This window comes from Echeneis naucrates, chromosome 22 (assembly GCF_900963305.1).
Source record: "Echeneis naucrates chromosome 22, fEcheNa1.1, whole genome shotgun sequence".
In the NCBI taxonomy this organism is placed as follows: Eukaryota; Metazoa; Chordata; class Actinopteri; order Carangiformes; family Echeneidae; genus Echeneis; species Echeneis naucrates.
Genome location: NC_042532.1, coordinates 14904536 through 14921053, shown reverse-complemented (window position 1 = coordinate 14921053; position 16518 = coordinate 14904536). Strand labels below are relative to the sequence as shown.

Below are 16518 nucleotides of genomic sequence, written 5' to 3'. Positions count from 1 at the left end.
CTTGATTTCTTTCTCTTCTTTGGATGGTTTCATGACTTCTTTCTCTTCTTTGGATGGTTTCTTGACTTCTTTCTCTTCTTTGGGTGGTTTCTTGACTTCTTTCTCTTCTTTGGGTGGTTTCTTGACTTCTTTCTCTTCTTTGGATGGTTTCTTGACCTCTTTCTCTTCTTTGGATGGTTTCTTGACTTCTTTCTCTTCTTTAAGTGGTTTCTTGACCTCTTTCTCTTCTTTGGATGGTTTCTTGATTTCTTTCTCTTCTTTGGATGGTTTCTTGACTTCTTTCTCTTCTTTGGATGGTTTCTTGACCTCTTTCTCTTCTTTGGATGGTTTCTTGACTTCTTTCTCTTCTTTGGATGGTTTCTTGACTTCTTTCTCTTCTTTAAGTGGTTTCTTGACCTCTTTCTCTTCTTTGGATGGTTTATTGATTTCTTTCTCTTCTTTGGATGGTTTCTTGATTTCTTTCTCTTCTTTGGATGGTTTCTTGACTTCTTTCTCTTCTTTGGATGGTTTAACCACTTCTTTCTCTTCTTTGGATGGTTTCTTGATTTCTTTCTCTTCTTTGGATGGTTTCTTGACCTCTTTCTCTTCTTTGGATGGTTTCATGACTTCTTTCTCTTCTTTGGATGGTTTCTTGATTTCTTTCTCTTCTTTGGATGGTTTCTTGACTTCTTTCTCTTCTTTAAGTGGTTTCTTGATTTCTTTCTCTTCTTTGGATGGTTTCTTGACTTCTTTCTCTTCTTTGGATGGTTTCTTGACCTCTTTCTCTTCTTTGGATGGTTTCTTGATTTCTTTCTCTTCTTTGGATGGTTTCTTGATTTCTTTCTCTTCTTTGGATGGTTTCTTGACTTCTTTCTCTTCTTTGGATGGTTTCTTGACCTCTTTCTCTTCTTTAAGTGGTTTCTTGACCTCTTTCTCTTCTTTGGATGGTTTCTTGATTTCTTTCTCTTCTTTGGATGGTTTCTTGATTTCTTTCTCTTCTTTGGATGGTTTCTTGACTTCTTTCTCTTCTTTAAGTGGTTTCTTGATTTCTTTCTCTTCTTTGGATGGTTTCTTGACCTCTTTCTCTTCTTTGGATGGTTTCTTGATTTCTTTCTCTTCTTTGGATGGTTTCTTGACTTCTTTCTCTTCTTTAAGTGGTTTCTTGACTTCTTTCTCTTCTTTGGATGGTTTCTTGATTTCTTTCTCTTCTTTGGATGGTTTCTTGATTTCTTTCTCTTCTTTGGATGGTTTCTTGGCCTCTTTCTCTTCTTTGGATGGTTTCTTGATTTCTTTCTCTTCTTTGGATGGTTTCTTGACTTCTTTCTCTTCTTTAAGTGGTTTCTTGATTTCTTTCTCTTCTTTGGATGGTTTCTTGACCCCTTTCTCTTCTTTGGATGGTTTCATGACTTCTTTCTCTTCTTTGGATGGTTTCTTGATTTCTTTCTCTTCTTTGGATGGTTTCTTGACCTCTTTCTCTTCTTTGGATGGTTTCTTGATTTCTTTCTCTTCTTTGGATGGTTTCACCACTTCTTTCTCTTCTTTGGATGGTTTCATGACTTCTTTCTCTTCTTTGGATGGTTTCACCACTTCTTTCTCTTCTTTGGATGGTTTCTTGATTTCTTTCTCTTCTTTGGATGGTTTCTTGACTTCTTTCTCTTCTTTGGATGGTTTCTTGATTTCTTTCTCTTCTTTGGATGGTTTCATGACTTCTTTCTCTTCTTTGGATGGTTTCTTGATTTCTTTCTCTTCTTTGGATGGTTTCTTGATTTCTTTCTCTTCTTTGGATGGTTTCTTGATTTCTTTCTCTTCTTTGGATGGTTTCACCGCTTCTTTCTCTTCTTTGGATGGTTTCACCGCTTCTTTCTCTTCTTTGGATGGTTTCTTGATTTCTTTCTCTTCTTTGGATGGTTTCACCACTTCTTTCTCTTCTTTGGATGGTTTCTTGACTTCTTTCTCTTCTTTAAGTGGTTTCTTGACTTCTTTCTCTTCTTTAAGTGGTTTCTTGACTTCTTTCTCTTCTTTGGATGGTTTCTTGACCTCTTTCTCTTCTTTGGATGGTTTCTTGACTTCTTTCTCTTCTTTGGATGGTTTCTTGACTTCTTTCTCTTCTTTAAGTGATTTCTTGACCTCTTTCTCTTCTTTGGATGGTTTCTTGATTTCTTTCTCTTCTTTGGATGGTTTCTTGACTTCTTTCTCTTCTTTGGATGGTTTCATGACCTCTTTTTCTTCTTTGCGTGGTTTCTTGACTTCTTTCTCTTCTTTGGATGGTTTCTTGACTTCTTTCTCTTCTTTGGGTGGTTTCTTGACTTCTTTGGATGGCTTCTTGACTTCTTTCTCTTTTTTGGATGGTTCCTTGACCTCTTTCTCTTCTTTGGATGGTTTCTTGACTTCTTTCTCTTCTTTGGATGGTTTCTTGACTTCCTTCTCTTTTTTGAATGGTTTCTTGATTTCTTTCTCTTCTTTGGGTACTTTCTTGACTTGTTTTTCTTCTTTAGGAGACTTTGTTACCTCTTTTTCCTTCTTAGATGGTTTCTTGACTTCTTTCTCTTCTTTATGTGGTTTTTTAATGTCTTCTTTGGTAGGTTTCTTGATTTCTTTCTCCTCTTTCACAGACTTTTTCACTTCTTCTGAAAGCAATCACAGAAGTGTAAGTTTTCATGTACTGTAAACAGACTGCCTTTGACAAACATAAAGTAGAGCACGTGTTGTGTGTTGCGTTTCAATATGGACTGCATATGAAGTACATTGAGAAATTTGATTGCACATTTCATTATTTGTACAAACATATTTGAACAGTAAGTTGTAGTCTCAGTGTTTTACCTTTGGGCCTCTCAGGCTCTTTTTCACGAGGTTTTGCCTCAGGTTTGGTCTCTTTCTTTGGCTTTTCTTCTTTTAGTTTTATTTGTATGGTTTTCTCATGTTTGGCTTCCTTCTCTTCTTTCTCCTTCTTAGCTTCTGCAGCTTTAAGCTCTATAAGCATTAATACATGTTCATAAGTAAAATTGAGTAGAAGTGTTGGGTACCATGTTTAAAAGCAGATTACCTTTCACAATGGCCTCTTTAACTTCTTTTAATGCATATCTTTCCTTTGCTGCTCGGAGAAATACGTATATCATAGAACAACATGTAAACAACAGCGAATATTGCAGTGGCCATCTGACCAGTAATCAAACCTGTAATATCATCATCATGCTTGCAAAAGCACTAGAAGCACTACAGCACTAAAACATTATGGTCAAAATCACACCCCAAGCTACTGTAATTGTTCCAACAATTGTTTCAACAATTACAGTCATGTTTAGTTTTGCTTTAATTCACTAATTATATTCATTGATACATAATTCACTGCAGACAGGACAGAACATCAGTATAAAATGATCCAGGCAAGATCATAGACAAACTTATCCATCTTTCTTTTTTTTAAACAACCTTTTAGCACCATCTAGTGGCATAATGTCCTATTAATAGCCAACTGCCTAAACCAGTGAGTTATTTAAAGAGCACTTTAGCACACAATTATCACCTTGGGAAATGCATTTCTGTGTAGTGATTCATCAGACAGTAATTGCTGATGGAGTTTGTATTAATGGATACTTCTTCCCTTACAGCTATTCATATCTCTTCCAAAATGAGTTTCTGATCTAAATAAAATGTGTTATGTCAACAGCCTGTAGTTAGTATCTGTATTTTATTCTTCCTTTTATAGGAGAGAAGCTTGTGGCCATAGTTGTTTTTTGGGATAATAACAACGTTTGGCAACAATAATCAACATGTCTGTTCTGGCAGCATAATAAGGGAGAGGAAATTGCTAACATTGTGAGAAATAAAAAAAGATTACTCTCAGGCTGTCTATAGTATAGCTTTAGATTTATTATAGTTACACACCCTGCTTATGTTACAGCTAGCCTGAACTCAAACTGCACAACAATCCATTACTCTACGAGGACACAAACATTTCTATAAAACGACAATCAGAGATGGAAAGACCCAGGTTTTGCCTCCTTAGTTTGAGGTCTTTCGAGGTTGAGTCATTATTGCTCTGAAATTAGCCCATGTGTTCAGTTAGCGTTGGCTAGCTGCTAAGCTAACACATCCTGAGACTGTTGGTGCTGGACTCTGGTTAGATCGATGTTGATAAATGAAACACGTCGAACAATAACCAGAAAATGATTCTGTTGGTTTAAACCATTGACACTGCGCTGAAGGATTAATAGAGTGACAAAACAAATTCAAACGCAAAGTTAACATAAAACAGCACTGGAATGAAAATATGACATGGCAATGAATAAACACATCTGTAACGGTTATGATTTTGGTCATGTCATAATTGACCAAAACGCATCCAATGCCATCCCACAACACAGCGTTCAGAAAACTTCCATACCTGATAATGAAGGAAATGAGAAAAATATGTGATGATAATGGAAAAACTTTGTACCTTTATCCACTTTCTTGTGATGTACTTCCTCTTTGTGAGAAGCTCTGGATCCGACTCTTCTGATCCTCTCAAACGGAAAGTGAAGTTTCTTCTTTTGTTTGGGTTCAGTTTTCCCGCGCTCGCTGTTGTTGTTGTTTTCATCACGAAGCTCAAAGGTGTCTGAGTATTCGTCTTCGTCAGATCCAGCTGGAAGCAGTATGGTTTCTTCTTCATCGTCAGATTTGGGAACAACGCTGACGTTGTTGAGCTTTTTGGCTGGCAGAATTTCAAGATCAAGATGTTGGACTGACAGCTCTTCATGTCCAGCTTCGTCGTCCTCAATCTCAGGTTCTAGTTTGTCATGTAAAGTGTCCTCATGTTGGTCTTGGTCATGCTCATCAGTTTTGTCAAACTGATCTGTGACATCACTGTTAAAAACTTCATTGAGATCTTCAGTCTCTTCTTCTGTTTTCATTTCCTCCAAATTTTCATCCACTTCATCTACCAAATCTTCAGTTTTGGCCTCCATCTCTTCCTCCTCCTCATCATCATCATCATCTTCTTCCAAATCTTCAGTTTTGGCCTCCTCCTCCTCATCATCATCATTATCATCTTCCTCCAAAACTTCAGTTTTGGCCTCCATCTCCTCATCGTCATCTTCTTCCAAATCTGTAGTTTTGACCTCCAACTCCTCCTCCTCCTCCTCCTCCTCCTCTTCTTCCTCCAAAACCTCAGTTTTGGCCTCCTCCTCCTCCTCCTCCTCCTCATCATCATCATCTTCCTCCAAATCTTCAGTTTTGGCCTCCATCTCCTCCTTCGCCTCATCTTCCTCCAAATCTGTAGTTTTGGCCTCCATCTCCTCCTCCTCCTCATCTTCCTCCAAATCTTCAGTTTTGGCTTCCTCCTCCTCCTCCTCATCATCATCATCATCTTCCTCCAAAACCTCAGTTTTGGCCTCCTCCTCCTCCTCATCATCATCATCTTCCTCCAAAACCTCAGTTTTGGCCTCCAACTCCTCCTCCTCATTTTCCTCCAAATCTTCAGTTTTGGCCTCCTCCTCCTCATCATCTTCCAAATCTTCAGTTTTGGCCTCCTCCTCCTCATCATCTTCCTCCAAATCTGTAGTTTTGGCCTCCAACTCCTCCTCCTCCTCATCATCATCTTCCAAATCTTCAGTTTTGGCCTCCTCCTCCTCATCATCATCTTCCAAATCTGTAGTTTTGGCCTCCAACTCCTCCTCATCATCATCATCTTCCTGCAAAACTTCAGTTTTGGCCTCCATCTCCTCCTTCTCCTCATCTTCTTCCAAATCTGTAGTTTTGACCTCCAACTCCTCCTCCTCCTCCTCCTCATCTTCCTCCAAATCTTCAGTTTTGGCTTCCTCCTCCTCCTCCTCCTCATCATCATCTTCCTCCAAAACCTCAGTTTTGGCCTCCTCCTCATCATCATCTTCTTCAAAATTTTCAGTTTTGGCTTCCTCTTCCTCCTCCTCATCATCATCATCTTCCTCCAAAACCTCAGTTTTGGCCTCCTCCTCCTCATCATCATCATCATCTTCTTCCAAAACCTCAGTTTTGGCCTCTAACTCCTCCTCCTCATTTTCCTCCAAATCTTCAGTTTTGGCCTCCTCCCCCTCATCATCATCTTCCAAATCTTCAGTTTTGGCCTCCTCCTCATCATCTTCTTCAAAATCTTCAGTTTTGGCTTCCTCTTCCTCCTCCTCATCATCATCATCTTCCTCCAAAACCTCAGTTTTGGCCTCCTCATCATCATCATCTTCCTCCAAAACCTCAGTTTTGGCCTCCTCATCCTCCTCCTCATCATCATCATCTTCTTCCAAATCTGCAGTTTTGGCCTCCTCCTCCTCATCATCTTCCAAATCTTCAGTTTTGGCCTCCTCCTCCTCATCTTCTTCCAAATCTGCAGTTTTGGCCTCCTCTACCACCAAATTGTCAGTCTTGGCCTCCTCCTCGTCTTCATCAACCATCTCTGGCCTAAAGTCCCTTTCTCCCTGTTCATATTCCTCTTCCTCCGTTTTTAATTCCTCCTCCTCCTTAGCAACAATATCTTCCTTTACCTCTGTCTTCTCCTTCTCCTCACCTATTTCAATATCCACCTCTTCCTCCTCTGCCTCTTCTGCTTTCTCTTCCTCTACGTCATCCTCCTTGTTGCTGTCATCATCATCATGAGGTGGTTCGTGTTCAGTTTCTTCATGGTCGACAAGTCTCGCTAGTGATGTGATAGCAACAAATTTAGTGCCTGTGTAGGTATGTTACCGAGCTTGTATCTGAATAATGAATATGACTGTTGAAGAAACACCGTGTGAATACCATCATCCTCCTCTGCCTCTGGCACATCTGTTTCAGTGGCAGCTTCAGCCTCCTTCTCATCAGTCTTTGAGTCTTCACTTAGCACCGCAGCAGGAACAGCCTGCGCAATCTCTGCAACTGCATCATCAATCCCTGTCATTTCGCTTATCTGACGCGGGCATGTCACATAGAAATCTTGATCCAATCTTATCAAAGGTACAGAGGGAAGCTGATGTGATGAAATGGTGAAAATGACACTGACCATTCATAGCATCATATAGTCTACACCACATTTGGCATTGATTTTGCCTATTTGATTATAAAAACATGTAAGAATTTGTTTTCAGCAGCTCTTTCGTTAGCAGTTTTGAAGGAGTTTTTTCGCTTCTGCTGAAGTTGAAGTGAACAGTATCAAGTCTGTCCGTAAGGAAGGGTGCTGCTAGTGCTGCTCAGAGGGCCTATTACATTCCTCTGTCTCGTAATTGCCTTAACGCCATCTATAACCGCCATTGCCAACTTTTGAGATGTGGTATAAACTTTGTGATTACGTGCAAAGACAAAAGAAAAAAAAAAAAAAAAAAGGAAGATTCCACACAAAATCACCCATCATCCAGAACACACAGGGTCATACAGACAGTATATCACAGAGGTGTAAATGGTTGAAATACACATTGTAGAGAAGATGCTCGGACGGTGAGGGGGCAACAGAAGAGCGCAACTCCCAAGACAAGTAGTCACGCGGAACATTGCAGATTTTTGAAACGAAGGACAGAAAACATGATGAATGGAACAAAAACAACCTCATGGCAAAACATCCAACAAATGGTCAAACTGTGCAGTCTCCAAATACAATTAGAACTTTGTTGTTTTTTGTTTTTTTTTTATTACAATAAAATCAACTGTGATTATGACACACGTTGGCTCCAGGCATAACATAGGTGCAAATAAGGTTTATTCAAACAAACAAACAGTTTCATAATACTTAAGGATTGTTGTATTACACCATACACACTGTAAAGCACACTTAAACCAGGTCAGAAACGGTAGTATGAAAATACCAAATTGGCCCGAACATGCACAAAAGGCCACAGTACAATACGAGGCACTCAGTAAGTCTATGCACACTATGCAAGCAACATTTATTTCACAAAACTGTATTTGAGTTTATAGCAGCAACATATGAAGACATTTCCTTACCTTTTTCCAAAGGTGGAAGAAATTTATCTGAAATTCAGAGAGATGTGGGAATAAAAGACAGTAAGCTTCATCTTGAAGGCACGATTTTGAATGTGATAGGAAGGAAAAGTACCACAATCTGTAACTGGGCTTACCTTTTCCTCTCACCAGATTTATATCGGCTGGAGAAGCCACAGTTTCATCTGGACAGAGAGAGAAAATAAAGATGCAAAGAATTGTTAGTATTACGAATAAGAGATGGCAGTTATATGCAGATGATGTGTTTGCATGCAGAATAAAAAGTGATACCTTTTTCAGTTACTACATTTACGACTGGTGTGGCAACAGGTTCACCTTGAACATAAGAAGAAATATGCAGGTGTTAGTACATTTTTTTTTTTTTTTAATGATCACTTTTACTGATGCTTAGAATATTTGAATCCTCTCAGCATACCTTGATCACCAACGATCATGCTTGACATGTACGCCACAAACAAATCCTTCTTGTCTGAGAACTCCAACACGGCATCCTCGATGAGTTTCATGGGGTCGATGGACACGTCCGGCATGATGCCTGAAAATTCATCACAGCACACAGTCAGTAAAAGCTGCATCTGTTATCATGCTTATTTATGACTTTGCGGCTTTTCATTCTGGATAATTTGGTCACTTTGAGATGGACATAAAAATACATGATCATATATTTGAACAGACCTTGTTCACCAGTCAGTGTTGTGGAGACGTAGCTCACAAGCATGTTGATTTGTTCTGTGGTGATTTCTGCTGTTCTCTTGAGAACCGACATGGGACTGAAACCCACAACATCCTGGATAGCTGATTTGCGACAAAGTCAAAATAATTAGCCATGTGGAGTTGGCAGCCTTTGGCAGAGTTTACATTCTAATATCACACGCAGATTAGAGAAATAACACGAACACTGTACCTTTGAATGCGTCCAGTATTACATCTAAGATTGCACAAAGCACATCCTGGACATATCCCGCTACTCCACTCATAAAGTCATTAGTAACACTGAAGACATTTCTGCCAATGACCACGGGGTCAATGAAGCTAATGTCAGTGGTTCCTGGGAAGAATAACACACGTTAGCCAGCACTCTGATGGGCCACATTAGAAAAGACGATTAACAAAAAGGAAATGCTTTTGGTCAGTCATTTTTTCAAGTGCAAAGCAACATTTAGCATTCCAGTTAGCTGGCAGTTGCCCTCTAGATGTCTATTTAAGCAACAAATTTACACTTTCATACATCAGTTAAAAACAAGCAAAGAGCTACTTGGTTATTATGTTGGTAATGAGTTTTCAATACATGTAGGCAACAAATACTGACTAAACAATGGAGACATGAAAATTAGATATTTTAACAATACAAATGTTAAAATATGGAGCAGGTACCTTTTATTATATCCAGTATACTGTCTACGATGGCACAAAAGACGTCCCGGATGTAGCTCATTATTCCACCGACATTGTCATTTGTAAAATTGAAGATGCCTCTGCCTATGACCACAGGGTCAATGTAACTAAGGTCAATCAGTCCTGAAAAAACAAAAAGACACAATACATTTACAGTAAATCTACTCATGCTTTAATTTAATTACACAATTTATTTATTGGTTGCGCGAAACAAAGTCTTCAGTTTTAAAGTATTCAATTATGGAAAACATACCTTTGTTTATATCTGATATAGTATCCAATATAGTATCCACAATAGCACACAGTGTGTCCCTGAAGGAGCCCACCACGGCGCACACAAAGTCGTTAGTTGAGTGGAAAGCTTGTCTACCTATGACCACAGGGTCTATGTAGCTGAGGTAGAAGTTTCCTGCGGTTTAGAGGGAGTTTATGAGAAACACGGCTGCACTGAAATGTTGGCGTGATTTCTTTCGAGCATGAGCGAGTTGTCATACCGTCTTCATCTGAAAAACGTCGAACAAATACATCTTTTGCGGCTGATATTTCCTCAGCTGTGTAAGTTGCCGCAGACATGGGGTCACTTAAATCAGGTGCACACTCTGGGGGGTCAGAAAGGAGAATTACGTGTTAAAATGATTGTCTTTAAACATTGAAAAGGTGTGCCATGCGTGCTTTTTCTTTCCTGCACCTTGAAATTTATGAAGCAGACTGGACACTTCATCTACAGCGTCGTTTACTGCTTGCACAGGGTCCGTAATGATTTGGTGAATGTCTGTGAGAGCAGAAAAACACATGCACATGTAGTCCCACTAGCTCTTTGGACGTTGACACTGACATTGAAAAACTGAACCTTTTGTAGGTACTTGTTCCTTACCTGGGACTGCCTTGTACTCCACGAAGTCAAACATCACCACGCCCACAACCACCCAGGACAGCAGAGCAGCCAGTGCCAACAACAGCTCCACAGACACTTTCACCTTCCTGAGCAGCCCCAGACCTTTAGACCGGAGAGTCTGAGGGGCTGCCGCTCCATCGGGCCCCCCTGCTGAGGCCGCAGCTTTGCTTGCTGTGCGTTTAAAAAAAGAAAAGAAAAAGTCACTGTGAGATTAGTTTACTTTTGTTTATATGTTAATGCAGAGACAGTTAACTTTAACAGGTTTGAGAAGTTTGACATTACAGTATATTCAGCCCAGTTCTCAGCCTTTTCTTTACTGGTACAGTAAAATATAAAACAACAAAGTGCAAAAAGTGCAGGATGCTGATCCTCTTTGAAAATTATGACAAAATGTGAAGCATCCGTCTGATTTTTTAGCTCGTTTCTCAATTATTTTGAATTATAATCCTTCAAAGCATTTAAGGATGTGTATGTATTTTACATTTTGAAAATATTGGAGTGCCAACCATCAAATCAGTCGGCTGGGCTAATAAAAAAAAAAACAAAAAAAACATCCGGACCAGTGTTTCCGGTGTCATCGAAATGTCAAACATATGCGTCAAAATTAATCAACTGTGGATTTACAAGTTTATTTTTCACTTGTAAAACGACCCCCCTGCCCAAGTGCATATTTTAGTCACAATTTAATACTAATCAAATAAAGGACATTTTTAAAAAAACCATTCTGAAAATAAGCAGTTTGAAGTTAGTATATTCTTTATGAGCTTCAGTGTCAGTAAGTCAATAACTCTGTACTCTAAAATGATTTATGGAAACATTCCTGTAGGTACCAAATACAGCCTCATTTTCAAATTAGGTCAGTTAGACTAAACTGATAGTATTGCATATAAATTCATCTGATATTTTAACATCTCATTAAGTTACAGAGGAGCTGCACTTTCCAACTCAAACCAGACACCCGTGAATGAACTGATTCACCTCCTCACAATAAATGACACACAAAAAAAAAAAAACAGAATAATAATAAAAAAAAACTGCCTGACTTATTCAGGATTGACAGGTGGTGTCAGTGTTTCATACATAACGCTTCTACTGCACCACATTAAAGAGGGAATTATTGCTTATTGTTCCTGACATTTTTCTCACGACACCTCTCAAGAAAAACAGACCAGACGAGTGTTTATGAGTTTGGCACCGCCTTGACTGGCAACAGTCAAGTCTTAGCTATAAATTAACAAGACAATGCCGTAAATAATACTATCATAGTGCTACACAGTCACATGAGACATCTGCAGAACCAGGATCTGTACTTTTAGCATGATTTCTCTAAAACGTCCCAAATAGGATTTTGGCTGTAACTTATATTTAAGTATTTTTACAGTGTCGTGTTGGTGGCTTTAGAAGACTAAATCCTTCTTCCACTTTGCTGAGAGCCCAGAGGTCAGCCACGGCGGCAGTCATGTCTGTCACAAGAGACCAGCGCTAATACACTGGATACATGATATCCTGTATTTATAGCAACTAAGTCTCAACACATTTTCCCGAAAGGACCCAGCCTATCAAAACAATTCAATATATTTATTACAGACCACATATTATTAAGGATTTCCCTCTAATTTCCCATCTTCATTTCAGATATAATGCAGGTGCATCAGTCCTACCGTCAGCCATGGAGACTATTTCAGGTATAATCCTTGAGTGGGGAGCAAAGCTTCCTCATGCAGAACTGATTGGAAAAAAATCACTGTTTCAGCAATCCAATCCAATCAGTATCCACTTGTCAAGAGAGGAAAAAAAAATAAAAACGAATAAATTATTCCATTTTCATTTGGTGGTCACTGGCTTGTTTCCTGATGCGTGTAATCCACAGGCTGAATTTGTTTTAAATTAAATAAAAAAAAGGAAAAAATGGAAATGGAAAACCAAATATTAAGTTGACGGTTGTTGGAAAATTTGGAGCTGCCAGTATGGCAGCATTGCAGAGGGGGATATGGGGATGGTGGAGCAAAGGAAAGCAACGCAGGGGAGGAAAGAGCCAAGCTAAGCACAGACCTGGAAGGGGGGGGGGGGGGGGGGGGGGGGGGGCAGAGGAAATATCCCACCCCGTGTTATTGGTGCCTCACATGGGTATAGGTCATTGCAGAGCACAGTGAGGCTTCAAGGTAACTTTATCCTCCAGATGGACAGGCCGGGTTATTCTTAGCCTGAGCTCTGTGCGCCAGCCGCTCTGGCAGGCCTTTTTTGGCTGTCGGAGGGGTGGGAGTATAAGATCAGTTGGCAGCATTGGGCAAACCTACCGGTGGGGCACTATGATCTGCCCTCTGAACCGGAACAGAGCAAGAGTCCAAGGTGTGGAATGGACAGCAGGGATGAGAACTGTTTACATACGATGATTCATGCCTCTGCTTCTGGTGCTCAGGGATGTTTGCAAATGATTTTTTTATGCTCACAACTTCTATTTGGTTTCTTTCTTGGCAACGTCAAAAAAAAAAAAAAAAAAAAAGCCTTTAAAATTACCAGTGAAGTAACATGCTGAATGCTGGTTATTACAATTCACCCTGTCTGAAAAAACAAATCTGCCTCTCCCGAGTTTCATGTAGCTGTTTTCAACATGTTAGTTAAAACAACAAACAATAACAATCTGTACAAAGGCTGAGTTCTCTTTCAGTCTAGTCATGAATGGAGATGTGATTATTGCCACTCCCTGTATTATAAATGTCAATATATATAAACGAGTACACAAAGAAAAACACTTTATTTCTACTGACAAAAAAATATTTGTACATTATATACAACGTAACTGAAAAGAGGAACGGTTGTGATCTCATGCTGGCACAGTTCTGATGGATTATTAAAATATGGATGCTTCACATTAAGTCAGCCTAAAGCAGAAACATCAGACACTGTGTTGGTGTTAGACACACACACTTGTGTGTTCTCTACATTGTAGCTGCACCATTCGGGACCACGGGCCTGATGACGATGGTGAGCTCCACGGGCACAGGAGGAGGAACGTACCGCTCCTCCCTCAGCAGCCGCAGTAACAAATCCTCGGTGTCCTGAGGCCAGCGGTAAACATGCGTGTTCTGAAGCCAACTAGGGACGTGCTTCTGCAAGGAGCGCATGTACGTTCAAGTGCTACACGTTTTCATTTTAATTTATTCAGTATTTTTTGATTTTATTGCAAGTGCATTGTGTAGATGTGCTTCTACATTTGTGAAGCACTTGGTCAACATGTTTTTTGTTTTTTTTTTTGGAAAAGGCGCTTTCTCAATAAAGTTTATTTCAGAAAGGCAGATTCTGGAAAGTTTAAAGTTTCAGTGAAACTTGTATCTGACAAATATTTTTGGTGACTGAGCTGAGGTGTTTTGCTCACTGACCTGCAGTGCATTGAGAAAGAGAACTGGGATGAATCTGAAATTCAAGCTGCCTTGCTGGATGAATTCATGCTGCAGCTGGGAAAAATTTGCTGAGATTTTTAAGTAGTTGAATTTGTGAATTATGTCTCATTCAAATAAAGAAGAAATACTGTCTTACCATGGAGTGAATGTATTTAGTGTGTAGGCCGTGACTGTCTTCCGCACAGCCTCCTATGTCATCCATGTACTTTGGACTGATGGCGATTATAATCAGGGTCGATGGCTGTTGAAAGACGCACACAGACACATTTCAGATGCATGCACTGCCTGAAAAGACAAGTTTATTACGAAAGTTTGAAAAAAACAAAACAAGAAATATGAAATATTGATTAAGCAACTATAAAGTCACATGGCCTTTGACTTTGTTTTATGAAGATTAGCTTAAGCAGTTTATACCAAACAATGTCAATGATAGCAATAAAAAATGTGGTGGTGGGTCACTTACATCTTTCAGGTAACTGTCTTTCCACTTGATGATGTCCATGCGTCTAATAGTGTTGTCAAATATGTCAATCTGTGAAATTTAAGTCAGGGCTTTAAGTAAACAATTAAATGCTTAAAATGCTTTTAGTATTTTTGAAATCAGACTCTGGATTGACGAGGATTGCAGCTTACAGCTGGTTGAAAACCTTGGTTTGTAAGGAAGTCCACAAAGGGGGCCATCTCAGAGTGCACGTCTGAAGAATACGTTATAAAGATGTTTCCTGGAAAGTCATGGAATCAAAAACCAATCTCACATTTGATTTGTTTTTTTTTTTGTTTTTGTTTTTTTTTTTTACAGATGGTGCCATTTTAAAGTAGTAAATTACACCAAATTGCTATAAATATAACCATTTAATGCTGTAATGGCTGTATTTTGCAATTGAAAGAAATATATGCTCAAAATAAAAAGAGCTGGTCTGGATAGTATCAGGCATTCTGTTGCTATGATGTTTTGTGTTGTATTGTTATGCTGGACTTTTCTGTTCTATTACTTTTTTTTTTTTTTTTTTTAAACAAATAAAGTGAGCAGGCCAGACTGGCCACACTCCAAAAACAACAGAGATGATTGAAATAAGGAAACAGAACAACTCACGATGCTCGTCAGGCAGACTGATGGTTCTTCTTCTCTCATGTGGATCTGAGACTGGTGCCTCTGCTCCCACTGAGCTCAGGTTCATCACACTGACCTGAGACACGCCACACGCCGGGGGGATGGCGAACTGAGGCATGTTAACTGACACGCCTCCCTGGGCCACGCTGTCAGTCAAACCGCTGACACCACGATGTTGGAGCCTGAAGCGGCAAGAAAGACAAAGAAACAAAGGCTCTTCAGTGGAATCATGCTGACAATTCCTGATTCAACTGGTGCAGCGCCAAATCACAACACTTTACATATAGAGACCAAACAGATCCCCTCATGACCTCTGAGGCAATATGTGCGTACAACCGGATAAGGTTACAAAGTCAGGGAGTGTTAATGTATATGGTTTTTACCCGTTTTTAGGCTCATCACAGGAACACCTATGCTGGCAGGGAGAAAATTGGTGACACGGCCATAGCAGGTCCCTGTTGACTGGGCTGAGGTCGTCCCACCCTTGTTCTGCAGAATGATAAATAATAGCTGACATCCAGAGGAAGATCTGTAGATCCACTTCAAACATGTCTGTCAGACAGCTAATGAGCTAAGTCGGTGGTCTATATATAAAAACAATAGAAAATTGAATATTCTCCTACAAGCTGCTAATGTTTTATTCATAGAAACAATTAGAAAAATAAGCAAAACAGCTTATTTTCTCTTACCACAGTTGTGACTATGGTGGTGAGGTGGCACAAAGGGACTGTTGTGCTGCCACTCATCATCAGATCTCAGCGGCAATGGCAACTCAAGCTCCTCTTCATCCTCGTCATCACTCTGAAGCTGGGAATGGTATCCATACACCCCCCTAATTGTGAAATAAGTTAATAAACAAATAGGCTATATCATCATTATTTATCAACTCAACACATGTAGATTACACTCCATTCTTTGAATGGGAGAAGAAAAAAAAAATCTTCTGACCCAGTTGTATCTGTGATTGCAGGCTCTGTCCCACACCGGTTTGGCCCATAGTCCCAGTAGCTGCACTGTCCTCTCACGCCCGTCTGCCTGGTTTCAGCAGGATGTGGGTGATGGACTCCAGGAAAGTGATGAGGGAAATTCACGTGGGAAAAACTGGCTACTCTGTCCTCTGGCTGCCTGTGATCCGTCCACTCCGCACGATCCACCATACGAGCAGAATGATTCACTCGACCACCTCTGCGCCTGCTTCGGCAGATATAATGTGCGTCAATGCAACAGCTTGGTCTGTCGTTTTCATGAAGAAGGTTCAAAAGGTGAGGGGGACTTCTGGACTTATCCGCAACGGAAAAGACTTTTAATTCTGGTGCTTCCTCAGATCTCCTCATCTTAGCCAGGCATCTTCAGTATCTCCTTTAATCCTACAAGAGACAGAAAGAGGAAGAAACATTAAAGGAAGAATTATTAAAATAAGACATTTTTCATGTATTCTCGTGAAATGCATTCTTACAAAAAGATCCTTTTTCGTTCATCCAGGCAACAACGACTTGGTGTGAATGGAGAGCGTAACAATGACCTCCTTTTTCTCTGCTGGATTCTTTTCACTCCTGTGGGTGTAGAGGCTTGTGTGTGTTACAGCCTGTTATATGCAAATCTTTCCACGCTTGAGATACAGCTAATCCCAGCCAAGAATGCAACGCATGTGTCACTCAGCCAGACCAGTCAGGAAAGTTGAGCTCAGTCCTTAGGTATATTGGAATGTATAAGATTTAAAAGTTAATACTCGGAGCTACGCGATTATTATTGGAGTAGTAAGAAAAAGAGCCCAAATATTTTAAAGCTGCAGTAAA

At 39.9% G+C, this 16518-nt stretch overlaps 2 protein-coding genes across 2 annotated transcripts; both read right to left on the bottom strand.

Moving 5' to 3' along the window:
* Nucleotides 1-3911: 3911 nt before the first annotated feature.
* On the bottom strand, nucleotides 3912-12228 carry LOC115036202 (uncharacterized). Its single transcript, XM_029494335.1, has 16 exons — nucleotides 11872-12228; nucleotides 10190-10381; nucleotides 10004-10087; nucleotides 9810-9914; nucleotides 9569-9724; nucleotides 9295-9438; nucleotides 8825-8968; nucleotides 8596-8715; nucleotides 8336-8455; nucleotides 8191-8235; nucleotides 8037-8084; nucleotides 7903-7929; nucleotides 6727-6843; nucleotides 6144-6625; nucleotides 4418-4808; nucleotides 3912-3916 (listed from the first exon to the last, which is right to left on the bottom strand). The coding sequence occupies exons 1-16, from the start codon at nucleotides 11879-11881 to the stop codon at nucleotides 3912-3914; spliced, it is 2190 nt and encodes a 729-aa protein (XP_029350195.1). The 5' UTR covers nucleotides 11882-12228.
* Nucleotides 12229-12980: 752 nt separating this feature from the next.
* Nucleotides 12981-16269, bottom strand: LOC115036173 (uncharacterized). Its single transcript, XM_029494311.1, has 10 exons — nucleotides 16179-16269; nucleotides 15671-16089; nucleotides 15412-15554; nucleotides 15106-15211; nucleotides 14705-14904; nucleotides 14245-14333; nucleotides 14075-14143; nucleotides 13748-13852; nucleotides 13591-13665; nucleotides 12981-13320 (listed from the first exon to the last, which is right to left on the bottom strand). Exons 2-10 carry the CDS (start codon nucleotides 16054-16056, stop codon nucleotides 13150-13152), a joined length of 1344 nt encoding a protein of 447 aa, XP_029350171.1. The 5' UTR covers nucleotides 16057-16089; nucleotides 16179-16269; the 3' UTR covers nucleotides 12981-13149.
* Nucleotides 16270-16518: the final 249 nt, after the last annotated feature.

Coding starts and splice junctions, on each gene's coding strand:
- LOC115036202 (XM_029494335.1), bottom strand. Junction 9,725..9,809: donor ACGTTTTTCAGATGAAGACG/GTATGACAACTC, acceptor TCTAAACCGCAG/GAAACTTCTACCTCAGCTAC. Junction 8,969..9,294: donor TATACTGGATATAATAAAAG/GTACCTGCTCCA, acceptor TATTCTTCCCAG/GAACCACTGACATTAGCTTC.
- LOC115036173 (XM_029494311.1), bottom strand. CDS start 16,056: ATGAGGAGATCTGAGGAAGCACCAGAATTAAAAGTCTTTTCCGTTGCG. Junction 13,666..13,747: donor CTAAATACATTCACTCCATG/GTAAGACAGTAT, acceptor AATTTTTCCCAG/CTGCAGCATGAATTCATCCA. Junction 13,321..13,590: donor TCTTTCTCAATGCACTGCAG/GTCAGTGAGCAA, acceptor CGCTCCTTGCAG/AAGCACGTCCCTAGTTGGCT.